The sequence below is a fragment of the Sodiomyces alkalinus genome (genome assembly GCF_003711515.1).
Source record: "Sodiomyces alkalinus F11 unplaced genomic scaffold SODALscaffold_1, whole genome shotgun sequence".
In the NCBI taxonomy this organism is placed as follows: domain Eukaryota; kingdom Fungi; phylum Ascomycota; class Sordariomycetes; order Glomerellales; family Plectosphaerellaceae; genus Sodiomyces; species Sodiomyces alkalinus.
Genome location: NW_021167079.1, coordinates 6738391 through 6751366, shown reverse-complemented (window position 1 = coordinate 6751366; position 12976 = coordinate 6738391). Strand labels below are relative to the sequence as shown.

General features: G+C 54.2%; 5 protein-coding genes across 5 annotated transcripts; 2 read left to right on the top strand and 3 right to left on the bottom strand.

Annotated features, from left to right (window-relative positions):
* Positions 1-110: 110 nt before the first annotated feature.
* SODALDRAFT_355784 (hypothetical protein) lies at positions 111-3813 on the bottom strand (the record flags this gene model as incomplete). Its single annotated transcript, XM_028613857.1, has 5 exons — positions 111-1124; positions 1211-2929; positions 3052-3217; positions 3428-3616; positions 3737-3813. 5 exons carry the CDS (start codon positions 3811-3813, stop codon positions 111-113), a joined length of 3165 nt encoding a protein of 1054 aa, XP_028471372.1.
* A 2026-nt stretch (positions 3814-5839) lies between these two features.
* SODALDRAFT_319989 (hypothetical protein) lies at positions 5840-7208 on the bottom strand (the record flags this gene model as incomplete). The annotated part of the gene is made up of 2 exons (XM_028609492.1): positions 5840-6736; positions 6858-7208. The coding sequence occupies 2 exons, from the start codon at positions 7206-7208 to the stop codon at positions 5840-5842; spliced, it is 1248 nt and encodes a 415-aa protein (XP_028471371.1).
* Positions 7209-7857: 649 nt separating this feature from the next.
* SODALDRAFT_327765 (hypothetical protein) lies at positions 7858-8572 on the top strand. Its single transcript, XM_028610515.1, has one exon. It carries the CDS (start codon positions 7946-7948, stop codon positions 8408-8410), a length of 465 nt encoding a protein of 154 aa, XP_028471370.1. The 5' UTR covers positions 7858-7945; the 3' UTR covers positions 8411-8572.
* A 635-nt stretch (positions 8573-9207) lies between these two features.
* On the top strand, positions 9208-10557 carry SODALDRAFT_327764 (hypothetical protein). The gene has a single exon (XM_028610514.1). It carries the CDS (start codon positions 9605-9607, stop codon positions 10472-10474), a length of 870 nt encoding a protein of 289 aa, XP_028471369.1. The 5' UTR covers positions 9208-9604; the 3' UTR covers positions 10475-10557.
* On the bottom strand, positions 10529-12735 carry SODALDRAFT_289635 (hypothetical protein). Its single transcript, XM_028608624.1, has 2 exons — positions 12299-12735; positions 10529-12219 (listed from the first exon to the last, which is right to left on the bottom strand). Exons 1-2 carry the CDS (start codon positions 12668-12670, stop codon positions 11008-11010), a joined length of 1584 nt encoding a protein of 527 aa, XP_028471368.1. The 5' UTR covers positions 12671-12735; the 3' UTR covers positions 10529-11007.
* Positions 12736-12976: the final 241 nt, after the last annotated feature.

Below are 12976 nucleotides of genomic sequence, written 5' to 3'. Positions count from 1 at the left end.
TACTATTGCTTTTACTCACTAAAATCCCCATCCATCTCTTCTTCTGGTTTCGCGACTATGTTTGCCCCGCCGAGTCACTTAATTAAGGCTCAATCCATGTCCAAACCCCCTTATCGCTGGGGACCAGGATGGGGAGGGCCCTGAGGGGGTGGCCCGAACGGCGAGGGACCTTGTTGTGCCCGCTGATAAGGTTGGAGCTGGGGCTGGCCCTGAGCCGGCGTCAGGGTCTGAGTCGCGGTTGGCTGGTTGGCGGTATTATAGTAGCCGCCGAGCGCCCCACTATAAGGCGAGTCGCCGCTCGTCTGAGCCTCTTCATCGAAAGGCGGCCCACCGTGCGCCCTCGACTGCGACCGTTGAACGATGGGGGAGTTCGGGTTGGTTGTGGGTGACTGAAGGGAAATGGTGTCGCCAGCCCTGCGCTTGCCGCGCGTGCTAGATCTGTTCATAAGATCCAATTGCAAGCGCTGCACATCCTGGGAACGGCGGGTGTCCTCCGATGTCCTGCTTCGCACCCCCGAGAGCGGCTGTGCGTCGCTCAGTCTGTAGCCCAACTCGTCACTGATGCGGGTTTCGGCGGAGTTGAGCCCCGCGGCAGCCTCCCTCTCCTTGGCCGAGCCGGTCTTGCTCGCAGTCGAGTCCCGTCGTGTCAGCTTCGGCACCATGCGAGCCGTATCCTTTTTATTGGCCGACTCCTCGCGAGCTGCAGCAGCCACCTCGTCCGAGACGGAGACCGTGTACGAAGGATTGGCAGGGCCACCGAGCGCATCGCCGCCGCCGCCAGGGGCGAAAATGGGCACCTTCTTCATGGCGAGCGTCAGAGCGCACATAAACTTGGAGCGGCGGGTGGCGCGGATCGCTTCGTTGTGCCAGTTGCCCTTGTGCTTGACAGACACCACGAGCACTAGCTTGTCAAGATCGCCCACGCCATCGACCGTCATGGACACATCGGGCTGGAAGTCGCGCGAGTTCTCTGGCAATCTGACAAAGGCCTCCATTTCATGACGGAGAAGTTCGATGTCCTCGAAGGAGGTATCGAAGGAGATATTGACGGTGATGTCTTCTTTCATGTGCTTGCTGCGCGAGATGTTCTCGATCCAAAGGTTGTTGAGTACGATATTTGGGACCTGAAAAAAGAAAACTGGCATTAGCCTCACGGGGGAGCTCCACTCTCGCTGTTTTCCGTTTTTTTTTTTCCCCGTCTCCCACATACCTGAACAACCTGCATCTTATCAATGCGGGTAAAGACTGAGTAGAGAAGAGAGATCTTGTCGACGACCAGGCGCTGCTTCTCGGGTCCGACAATGTCGACGCGGTCGCCAACATCGAAGGGATGCTTGACAAAGAGGAAGATGCAAGAACCGAGGAACTCCTGAGCCGTGACGGCGAAGATGAACGAAAGGGAGAGGAGGGCGGTACCGGCCGTGGCAACCGTGGTGAGCAAGCTAGACTGGAACCAAGCGAGGAAGATGAAGATGACGATGAGCAGGACGACGAACATCAGGACCTTGTCGAAGACCCGGAGGGCTTGGCCAATGTCCTTCATCCCCTCGGTGATGGCCTTGCGCTCCCTGCTCACTTCCACTACTTTCCGGCTGATCTCCTCGAGGCTGATGTCCCCGTTCATGTCGCTGTCGATGGCGTTGAAAGCCTCTTCGGCCTCTAGTTTCTTCTCGGGGCCGAGGACCTCCTCAACGTCTTCCAGATACAGGGCGTCATTGCCCTCGCAGACGAAGGCCATCCAAATGCGACGGGCAAGGGCCTGCGACGGCTTCGGCTTCTCCAGAGCCTCGATGACGATCGAATGGGCCGAATTAGGGTTGAACACCTGTCTTCCTGTAATCTCGGACGCGACGTTGCCGAAGGCAGCTGTAACCTTGTCGCCGATACGGCCGATGTTGCCGACGAACTTGAGAGGCGTGGCAGCGGTGCCGATCTTCTTGCCCGTCTGGGCGAAAACAGAATCGGCAATGATGTAGTCGTCCTCCTCGAACTCGGGGCAGTACATCGGGAAGAGCTTCCTGGAGGCATCGTAGAGCAGACCAAGCAGGTAGACGTCACGCTTGCACGCCTTGATTCGGAGGGCGAAAGACCGCTGATGGTACGAGATGCCGATGAGCTGGACGAGGGCCTTCTCAACGAGGTAGACAATGGACGAGATAAACAGGGCGCCGAGGACGCGGCCCAGGGTCCTCACCCAGGGGAATCCGTCCTCAAAGCGGCCGAACAGGCCTCGGAAGGTGAGCCAGGACGCGAGGGCCCAAAAGAAGAGGGACAAGGGAATCTGCAGGTTCTGCAGCACGGTGGCATACTTGCGAGTGCCAGAGCTGACAACGCCGATGAGAAACATGAAAAGCCGGGGGAGGAACCAGGCGACCAATTTGCCGACCCAGAGGGTGAGCCAGGCGATCTCGATCCAGAGGAAAATGTTGAATAGCTGGGGGCCGTGGCGACGTTCGCTCTCATCTTCGGGCTGGATGCCGACGCCGACGACAAACCTATCCTTGAGGCCGAGGACGGGGAGGACGATGAGGGGCACGGCAAGCAGAACGGCGACGGGAATGATGTAGACCAGGTAGCGGGTGACGACGGAGGCTCCGACGATCTTCTTGTATAGGCGGCCCATAGCATTCAGGGACACCTCATTGCCTGACCCGTCCGTCCCGGCCCTGCTCAGTCCACTGTTCTTCCTCCGGCGGCCGGCGCCGGCGCGGCGGTGGAGGTGGGAATGCTTCTCGTTGTTGGTGGTGCTAGAGGTCAGGCTGTCCTGCGCGACGCCGGCGCCCATATTTGGCCGGCGGGCGCCGGTGGAGCTGGCGTGGCTCTTGACTTGGGTCAAAGGTATCTCGTGGTCGCGAGCCATCTCGTTGGAGTGGCTTCTGCGAATTTGGACAAAGCCGCTGTTTCGGGAAGACAAAGGCATCAGAGCCGCCTAGGTGATGGCAACGGTGGAAATAAGGAGGGGGGGCTGGTCTGAGAACCAAGCGTGAGTGTCCGCGTCGTCCAGAGGAAGAGGCTCGTGTATTATTGTTTCGAGGGCCGCGTGCCAAAGACCCAAATCCCGGGCTGGGGGTGTCGGAGTGATACAGCTGCGAAGTCTAGCCTCTCGTGCTGTGACGGCGAAGAAGAAGAATTGAGATCAAGCGTGAGCGAGTGTATGTAATGGTGATTTACCTCGTCCTCCGTCGAGTTGTAGCGGACAAGCCAGTTCCGGAAACGACTGACGGTAGGAAAGGCCCTCTTACAAGGAGGATTTCTCAGCAGTGTAAGTAAATAAGGGGGACAAGAAAAGAGAGTATGAAGAAAGAACGAGATCTGACCCGGCGGGTAGGCACGAAGATGATAGATATTATGTCAAGAAGGGCAAGCGAGCGTGGGGATCAACACCAGAGCATGCTTGCAGCTGGCTGTGAAAGGAAACTAAGTTGACGGTCGTAGACGGTCGTAGACGAAGCGGTGGAGAAATATGGAGAGAATGAAGAACGAAAAAGGCACGAAGTGGGTGGGAAAATACAGCTGTAGGTAGGAACGTGGTTGGCTGGTGGGATGGGTCGCGATCTTGGTAGTTACGTGTACAGGTGGTGAGGATGGAACTTGCAGGGGGGTTGCGTACGAATACCTGCATGTACTAATGCAAGTTCCCCTTCTTTACGTACCTTCTTAATAGGTATACATCCCAAAGCCGTCAGCACAATGGGGGTTTGACAGTACCCAGTACAGCGCTAAAACTACACAATACATAGGTGGGTCCAGGGTCTCGATCTCGCAGAAGTGGTTGGCAGAATGTCTGCCGTTCGACTTCCCACTCCGTTTCATGCTACGCGCTGCCGACCCCGAACCCCGTAATTACTTCATAGGTTTTCTCTACAATGCGCAGGGAGAATGAAGAATTGATATTTACGAGCAATTGGTATCACTTTGTTTATTTTATTTATTGTATTATCCACCATTTATTCTGACTTACAAGGAAATCAAGTCGTCTTCATAGCATCTAGTTAACGAACAAAGTTGTGAGATAAGTTGACATACGTTGTACGCCCAAGACCAGGGGCGGAGCCGTTGACAACAGCTGAACCGAGGGCGCCAAAAATGAGACCAAAAATACGAATCTACAACGTAGACCGAGCCGAACCAAAGGGAAACAGAGTACCTTAAGGTAGGTAATTAAGTACCAACGGCGTACGTACATCGGTACCTAATGCGTACGAATACACTAGGCACCTACCTTACCTTAGTTTGTGAGGTGGAAAGAGAATCCTGGACTCTCATGGAGGTGCCCCTCCAGGGGTTATTAACCCGTAAATCTCGAAGGAACGACTTTTAACACGGCACTTGATCGTTTCAAATTTGACCCGAAACGAGCCAATCTCCGTCTAAACCCACCCTTGGAGCATAAGCTTTTGGGAGCCGCTCGCCCTTGCTTGCTAGCTTCCCAGTGGGAAGTTCCCTGAACGGGGCCCCTGATAAAAATCAAGCCACGGCCCCGGGTTACCACCCTACAATAAAAAGCTGACAACGTACGAATAAAGGAACGGACGAGTCACGACATCAAGCCGCTGGCTTCTCACAAACGCATCCACAGAATTCGGCAGACTCCGTACAACCTTAGGTAATGAGTCCAGGACTAAATGGACAGGACATCGTGGGGAGAGAAAAAAATCTCTGGCCCTGTGAGCAGCCTGGACTATATCGTCGGTACCTAAGGTACCTTAGTCACAATAGGTACCGCTGCCATCCGCGCGCTTACCGAGTTGCGAAGTAACCCATACCCCATGAGAGAACCCTGCCCATAGGAGTCTAATTCGAAACCTCTCAAATGAAGGACCCGGATCGAGGAAGCAATGCCTGCCGCGTGAATGGATGTTACCGAGAGATGGGATGCAGAGAGGCGGATCTATGAATAGATCCCGATGCCATCTCTGTCGATCGCAAAGCTGTCCTAATATTCGCAAGTTATGGTCATTTTGTTTTTCTGCTTCACTCGGAGGAGACCAAGAATTGATTCTAGACTGGGCCACGAAATGATTCTCAGCTGGTCGTCTTTGGACGAAGGGGTTGGTAATATTCTTCATCTCCACTCTCGCCCCTGTCCACAGGCAGGGAACCGCCAAGAAAGGGTGTCTGGCGGTCTAGATCTGTACCCATTGAGTGGCCAGCAACCAACTACGAACCAACTACTTGAAGGCGTGAACCGCCAGCAGACACCTTGGGTCTTGAGAACCCGATCCCAGCTGGATCGATCAGCCCAAGTGGACCTACGATGTGAATACCAGACGGCGGCTCAGTCGGTGCATTCCTTGGTGTATTTAGCGCCCATGGCCACGCCGTGGGGCAACCATGACCTGTCCCCCTTGGGAAATACATTCTACTCCGTATAGTGGTGCCACCCTTTGGTACGCATCAGAACCGCATCGCCAAGACGAGCGATGATGCCAGAGGAAGTTGCCGAACTGAGCCCTTCCATTACTATCGCATCGTGCAATTCTGGCTCCATCGCCACAAGACAAATGCCCCCATTGAACGCAGCCAGGTAGATGTAAAAGCACCCTCGGGTATCTATCTCCCTTGAATCTCACATATAGTAACACGTACAGTCCTTAGCCACCCGTGGCAAGAATGGAGAAGGTAGTTTCCTTCATTTGCCACGACTCTTGATGGCATGCAACCCCTTATTCCCACCCTAGGAAACCTGACAGGACACAAGGCGTATTCACCGAGATACACCAAGTCTAAACCGACTACTCACGCTCGCAATCCGACGCCGAGAGAATGGACGTCTTTCCCAAGCCGTCTAGGTAATGCCCCGGCTACCTAATTTCCCGCCTGGTCATGAAGTAAGACTTTAGCGACGCCATAGGGTCGCCTTTAACTCCTCCAACTGCTTGTCCTTAGACTGCACTTCCCTCAACAAGTCCTCATACTTCTTCTTCCAGTCGTCACTTTCTTCGTCTTGTCCGTTGTCCTCGGAGCCTTCGGGGCCTTCGGTGCCACCGTCCTCCTCGTCGACATCGTCTTCGCGAGTAAGATCGACGGGCGGAGCTATGTTAGGCAAAACGAACGGTGGTCCGGTACTCTCCGCGTTCTGCCGAGGATCAAGACGACCGTGAATGGTAACGGTTCGAGGAGGCGGTCCTGGTGGAGGCGGGGTGGGTGCTATGGTGATCGGTGTAGGAGCTGCACTGGCACTGGTGGCCGGTGTAAAGCCACCGCTATTCGGGGCCGCTAGGTCCTCCCTGAGCAAAGCGTCCAGGGTAGGGAAACCTGAAAACGGCAACTGAGTAGAAGGGCTTTCGTTGCTCCGCGGCCTGCCACGACCCTTTTCACCAGTACCAGTACCCCCTAGCCCACGGCTCCGCCATGCGGAAGACACCACTTTGGCCCCGTATCGCCGCTGATGGCATTTCTCTCCCTGGATATCACGGGCCGGCATGGAGGTGGACATAGAGCCCTGCGGGGCGGGAGGCAGAGGTGTCGGGGCAGTGCCCTGAGCCTGAGCTGTCCTCCTGCGGCGGGAGGGAGGCGCCGTGCCCTGTTCAGCATCATCAGCGCGTTTCCTGATGGGCTTCGGACGCAGCTGTGGAATAAGAGCGCGCAAAGCCATGTCGTCCACGGGTGCGACCCCGTCCCTCCCGCCACGCTGGATAGGGTTGGGATCGGTGGGAATCGCGGTCCAGTACGGGTGAGGGAGACCCATGAGGAATTCGAAAAAGGCGTCAACGTGCATGGCGTGCATCCAGCGCTGAAGAGGCCGAGAATGGAGGAGCCAGAGTTAGCAGAAGCTCGTGTCCAAACATGAAGAACGGGCAGCATGCCCGGTCGAGAGTCAGTATCTCATGAAACAAGATTACCTTAAGCCTCACGGTGTACGACTGGACCTTGTGGGGGCTCTCGCCCTTCTCCCTGTCGGGAGGATCGACTCCGAGCTTAAGAGCCACATCGGCCCAGGTCTTCAGCTCCCTCAGTTCGAGTTGACGGACCAGTAGAAACAAGTTGAAGGCATCGAAGGACTTGCCGCCGCTCTTAGGCAAAGCACGGAAGGAGTCTCGAAGGGCGGTAGTGTCAGTGCCCTGAGGGATGGCGGGATTGCAGTACAGGATGAAAGATGGATATGCATCATCAATCGTTTCGGCGGTAACATTGCGGTTGGGCAGAGGTCGGTGCCCCACTAACCCGGAGGTGGACGACCGACCTGTCCGGGCGGCCGGTGGCATTGGTGGCGACGTGCGGGTAGGGGTCGGAGGTGAGGGTATCAGGCATGCAACATATGACTACCTTGCTTTATATTGATAAATGAGGGACGCGATGCGAGTGGCTGGGGCTGCCCCTCAACTGAATAGCTCGGTACCTGGCTCGTGACCTCGGGAGACCTATCCGAAGAGATGAGAGTGAGGATGGCGCGAGAAAAGATGAGAGATGTGGTTGCGTGGGTTCGGAGCTTGGACAACCCGACTCGGTGAAGTCGGCGAGAACGCGTCTCCTTGTCTCTTGCGCCTGTCTCGGCGTGTCGGGGAATCATGTGTCAACCACGCGAAGAAGCAAACGACCCAAGCAGGGTTCTTAGGGATGCTGAATAAGCAAGTGGTGGGCTAGCTTGAGGTGCCTTACTGTAGGAGAACATAAGGTAGCTCCTCGAAGAAATTAAGGTACTCCGCAACTTCGCGAGTATTATCGACTCTCCTTTTATTACAGGTACAGTACCTTATCTATTGTACGGCTCGGTCGAGCTATTCGTACCAAGCCGATACCTGTTGAATAGATTATATAAGCAGCAAAAAGTGCCCTACGATTACGTTGGGATATCCCTTTTGGCGTAGTGGTAAAATTTTGTCTGTCTGACAATTAAGAGCCTCACTTGCTAAGTGAAGACCTCTATCCTTTACCCTTACTACTACCGATTGAAAAGCTATCTAGCTACGCCGATATAGCGAGTCTTTCTACAACCATCAAGATGTCGCACTACAACCCAGTAACCTATAAAACCTATCGCGATTGGGAGCTCTGGCGTAGCCACTACGAGGCTACTGCCGTCAATAATAACGTGTGGGATTATCTACGGCCTGACGATCCTATTCCCCCTCCTCAAAGGCCTGCTTTGCCTTCCTACGACGCCTTCCAAGCTTCGAACGCTATCATACAAGCAGGCGCCACGCCTACGCAGCTATCAGATCTGTCCGCTACTGGACAGCGCTCCTACGAATCGGCGATGGAGCGTTGGGAGATACAGAGGGATGACCGCGCTGAATACCACAAAGGCATCAACACCGTGCTAACGTGGCAGACCAATACTATCCACAAAAGCCGTAAGATGCTCCTGCGCAACGCCACCCCTCAAGAGGTGTACGAAGCTGTTCAACGCGATGCAGCTCCCTACCTATGTGGCCACGCGCCGCGTGGACACCTACGAAGAGTATAACGAACACGTCCGCACTGTGTCGAACAGACCATAGTCTTTTCGGTTACGTAACGGGCCGGATTATCAAGATTACAATCCGGGTGGACACCTGTAGAATCTGCACCACATAAAATACGGGGGCAGCGGTTCCCTACCGGTCGGACACAGTTATAACAGTACACAATTGCCTTAATCAATTTTGACCTATTTTGTGGCGTTTTGACTACGCTATATTTGACAATTAAGAGTCTTAATCCCTGCTAAGTAAGCCACCTGGCTTAAGTTCGAAACGTGAAGCAAGTCAAAGGACAAAAAGCACGATCTTAGCCTGTAGATAAGGATTAAGATTTAACGTGAACGTCCAGCTTTCTCGGTTATCCAACTAAGCTAGGGGGTTGTGTTGAATAGATTATATAAGCAGCAAAAAGTGCCCTACGTTGGGATATCGCTTTTGGTAGTGGTACAATTTTGTCTGTCTGACAATACCTACCCTTTAAAGGTGCGGTGCCTATCTCCAATAATATACAACGTCAGCAGACATCGATTAATTAGGAATAACCACCATTACCAATAATGTGACGTCCACCTAGTCCCTTCGCAAGTCATCAAAATATCCTCGGCAATTACTCCGTAGGTGGCTTGCGGGGAAGCTATGACGAAACTGTCCGACTTCGTAGGTCTGTCTCTTACTAATTATTAATATGGGCCCATTACTAATAATAAGGGAGGAAGCTCTCGGGAGTGCAACTCCTTTCCATCAGACCAACATCATCATTACTAAGCCCGGTATGTTCAACTCATCAACTACGCCCTTCCACAAACATACCTACGCTTTGATGGCGTGATCGATACGGCTTCTCTTGTCTACATATGGTAAAGGTCATGGGGTTCATGCCAGCTTTTATACATCTGTAGGACTTCTATAGTGATCGCCGGGCATGCCATTTTACCAGGAGTCCTCCCAGTATAATAAGCCATCTCTTCCCGTTGTAGATATTCTTCTTCGATATAAGGTATCCTATATCCTCCGCCCCCCAGTTCACCCCCCTTACACCGCACTATACTCGTCTCGGTATTGACACCGGGGTCCTTACGATCGATTCACGATTCGATCTGCGGCATAACACATTTTAAACTTCTTATTTCCACCTGAACTACGTCCTCGTCTACCAGCATCAACCAGATTACCATCATTCTCTCCCAATATAGTTGCCAATGGCCATCCAATCCAGCCAGCGGTTCGTTCCTCGCGGCGACGTCATCGCATCCCTTAACTTCTATTGCCCTCCGCCTGACAACACCGTTCCATTCAACAATGCCGGTGACCCTATCCCGGGCCAACCGCTCCGTAACTACTCAGACGTCTCTCACCCCGTCAAGATCAAAGACATCCGGGGCTCGGAAGAATGTTTTAACAACCTCGACCGCGACAGCTTTGCCGTAATCCGCAACGTGCCCCCTTCTGCCGAGAAGTCCTTCACGGACGACGCCTCTATCGCGGCCAACTACTACCCCGAAGTCGAGTCTCTACTCCTCGCCAGCATCCCGGGCGCCCACACCGTCACCATATTCGACCACACCATCCGCCGCACGAACCCGGACGCCCCGCGGGCCCCCGTCCAGCGAGTCCACGTGGACCAGACCCCACGTTCCACCGCCCTCCGCGTCCGCCGCCACGCCTCCGACGATGCCGCCGCCGAGAAGCTCTTGGCGGGCCGTTACCGCATCGTCAATGTCTGGCGGCCCCTCAACGAAGGACCCGTCGAATCCTTCCCCTTGGCTTTCGCTTCCGCCTCGTCGCTGGAAGACGACGATGTAGTCCCCATAGAACACCGTTACGCCTCCGGCTACAAGGGTGAGACCGCCGGCATCCGCTTCAACGAGCGCCAGAAGTGGTACTACCTCAGCGGCATGACGGGAGACGAGAGGCTGCTTTTGCAGTGCTTTGACAGCGAGGCCCTCAAGGAAGGCAGTGCAGTTCAGGGGGGTCGTGTGCCGCATAGTGCGTTCGACCACCCAGACACCAAGCCAGATGCTGTGGGGAGGGAAAGTATCGAGGTACGGGCATTGGTGTTTGGACCCTGAGAAGCATAGAATGTAGTTGATATAGTTTCTGTAAGTATCGGCGGCGGCCTGTCTCATTTTTCGATATCTCTAATTTATTACTACGGAGTACGGTTCCAAATTCACTCTAGACCCACGATCATCAGTAATCACTGTCAATATGTATTTGTAAAAGAACCTGGGTATCGGGAAAGGGCATGTCTCTTTCTTCCGTCCCCAGAGAAGCCCACTAGTCGCCAGAATCGGATCCATATTTGCTCTCATAAGTATCCTGTGTTGGACCCAAGATAAAAACATCAGTAAGGAAGAGAATAAACGAAAAAAAAAACCCCCCGAAAAAAAATCAATATCAACATCCAACGCCGTTCACCAATACGTAATACCATCCGGGGGACGAGCCAAGTCTATAACTCGCAGCTTTCGTCTCTCTATACCGAACCATTCCCATGCTACGTTGTCTGGCATGTTTCTTCTCCCTAGAACGCCCGTTTACCCATATCTCTCGTAATCGTCTCCTTCTCCCAGGGCTTGCTGTCCCCGTTTTTCACGAGCCTTCAGTTCTTCCGGGCCTTGCCACGGGAACTACCTTGCCGACTCATGGTGTGACCGCCGGCGGCACTGCTCTGGCGGCCCATGGGAACTGACGCTGCCACGGCCGGCGCAGCGGCTGTACCAGATGGCTTGGCCGCCGAGTCGGCTTCTTCATCGGCCTCGACTTCGTTCAGCCCCTCATTAAGAGACTTGGGATCCGGCCGAGAACCCGCACGGAAACCACCACCAGCAGTCTTGGTGTAGGGGGTCACGACAGACTCGAGCAATCTCCGGCTGCCATTAGGATGGTCGATCGAGGCGCCGGGCTTGTGTTTTGCGTCATATTTCTTGTAGAGCTCCATCAGGAGAATGTCCGAGTTGGCGTCTTCCGCCGACAAAGACTGCGGGTAGTTCTCGGCTGCTCGACCGCTTGTCTTGGAGTAGGAAGCTGGCTGAATAGGAGGAATCTTGGTTGGTTCGTGGGGCTGAAGGATATCGATGTGCTTCGGGAGTTCAAGATTGTTGGAAGCCTCCGCAGCTTCAAGGAGGCTCTGGTTGATAGCCGCACGGCTGCTACGGGTCGTATGGGATGTCGTCCGCTCCATCATCGGGGCAGACATCGAGTCGACACCGTCCTGTTCAGAGCCGTCATTCTCGCCGGAGTCACTACCGTTGGGCGAGGCAGCAGCACCGTTGGAATAGACTTTGTTTTTCAGGATGTACTTATGGGCAGCAAGGGACGCCTGGTGGCGTGTCATGGAGAGTTCCTTTTCCGTAAAAAGCTTTTCGATGCTATAAGCTGGGCCATTGTGTTTAGCCGAGTAGCGGAGCTTCTCGTTCTGCCATAGAGGTGTCGTGGTATTGGGATCGAGGAGGCGGCGGGAGGGAACAGGGGAGCCGTCGTCGTCTCCAGGAGCTCTCTTGCGCTTCTTAGTCTCTGAGTATCCAGAAAGATCATCGGCGTCCTTGCGAAGCCTCGTAGCTCGTTTGCCATGAGCGCCACCGGGGCTGGCTGGATTGGTCATACTGAATTGGTTTGGGTGAAGCAGCAGGGCGGATGAGTCGGAGATTTCCAGGGCTTCTTTTTCCTTCTGGAGACGATACTTTCGAGATGTAACTGTATTAATGAGCCGATCGCGGAGAGTATTAGCGAGGGCGCGATGTTCCCTGTTGGCCGTCTCAACTTTGTAGAGGTACTCGTTCTGGTACTGGTGTAGCCGTCGATCATGCTCGTGCTGTTTTTGGGTAGAAACCGTTAGACCGACGCCAGTGACAAAAAGAAAAGAACGAAAATGAAACTGACACTTAACTAACCTTTTGCTGGGCCAGATGGGAATCGCGGTGTTCAATCAGATCCTCGACTTCCCGGATAAAGTCCTGGAATTTGGGTCCCGACATTTGAACAAGAGTGCGGGAGTTTTCCGACAGGGTCTCTGGTGATTGAGCCTCGGCATGTTCACGGCGGAGACTGGCAATGACGTCGAGAACATTGGGGTCATATGGGTCGAGCCGCTGGACAAGCGTGGTGTCGACTTGAATTTTCTGCAACTGGTCGCGGTAACTCAGGTCTCGGTCACGCTGGAATTTCTCGTTCAGGTGGGCAAGTTTCTCAGTGATGTATTGACGCTTTCGCTCACGCTTCGAAGGTGCGGCGGCCCCCGTGGGGCCAGCGTCGTGAGTCGCCATCTTGGTGCCTGGGTTGGTGAAGCCCGTTGGTGTTGAGAAAAGGAGGAAGAAGGGTTGAGTTAACTTGCATTTGAGGAGAATGGAGGAAGGGAGTATTAGGTTGGGCAAGGCCAGGAATGCCTAGGTTCAGCCTCGCGCCAGGAATCAGGGTAGGGCTGCTGATTGGTTGAACGATAGATTGACAGGGGCGGGGTGGATTAGGGTGCTCGGCACACCAACGTCACCGAGAAATCGCCGTGTTTGTGCCTACAAATATATGGTACAAGGTAAGTACTTGCCTATGGGGTAGCCGCTTCACTTCCCTTA

What these genes read in the sequence shown, in the direction of transcription:
- SODALDRAFT_327765 (XM_028610515.1), top strand. Translation starts at nt 7,946, where the DNA reads ATGTCGCACTACAACCCAGTAACCTATAAAACCTATCGCGATTGGGAG.
- SODALDRAFT_327764 (XM_028610514.1), top strand. Translation starts at nt 9,605, where the DNA reads ATGGCCATCCAATCCAGCCAGCGGTTCGTTCCTCGCGGCGACGTCATC.
- SODALDRAFT_289635 (XM_028608624.1), bottom strand. Translation starts at nt 12,670, where the DNA reads ATGGCGACTCACGACGCTGGCCCCACGGGGGCCGCCGCACCTTCGAAG. An exon ending in CCCATCTGGCCCAGCAAAAG is followed by an intron (nt 12,220 to 12,298) that starts GTTAGTTAAGTG and finishes ACCCAAAAACAG; the next exon opens with CACGAGCATGATCGACGGCT.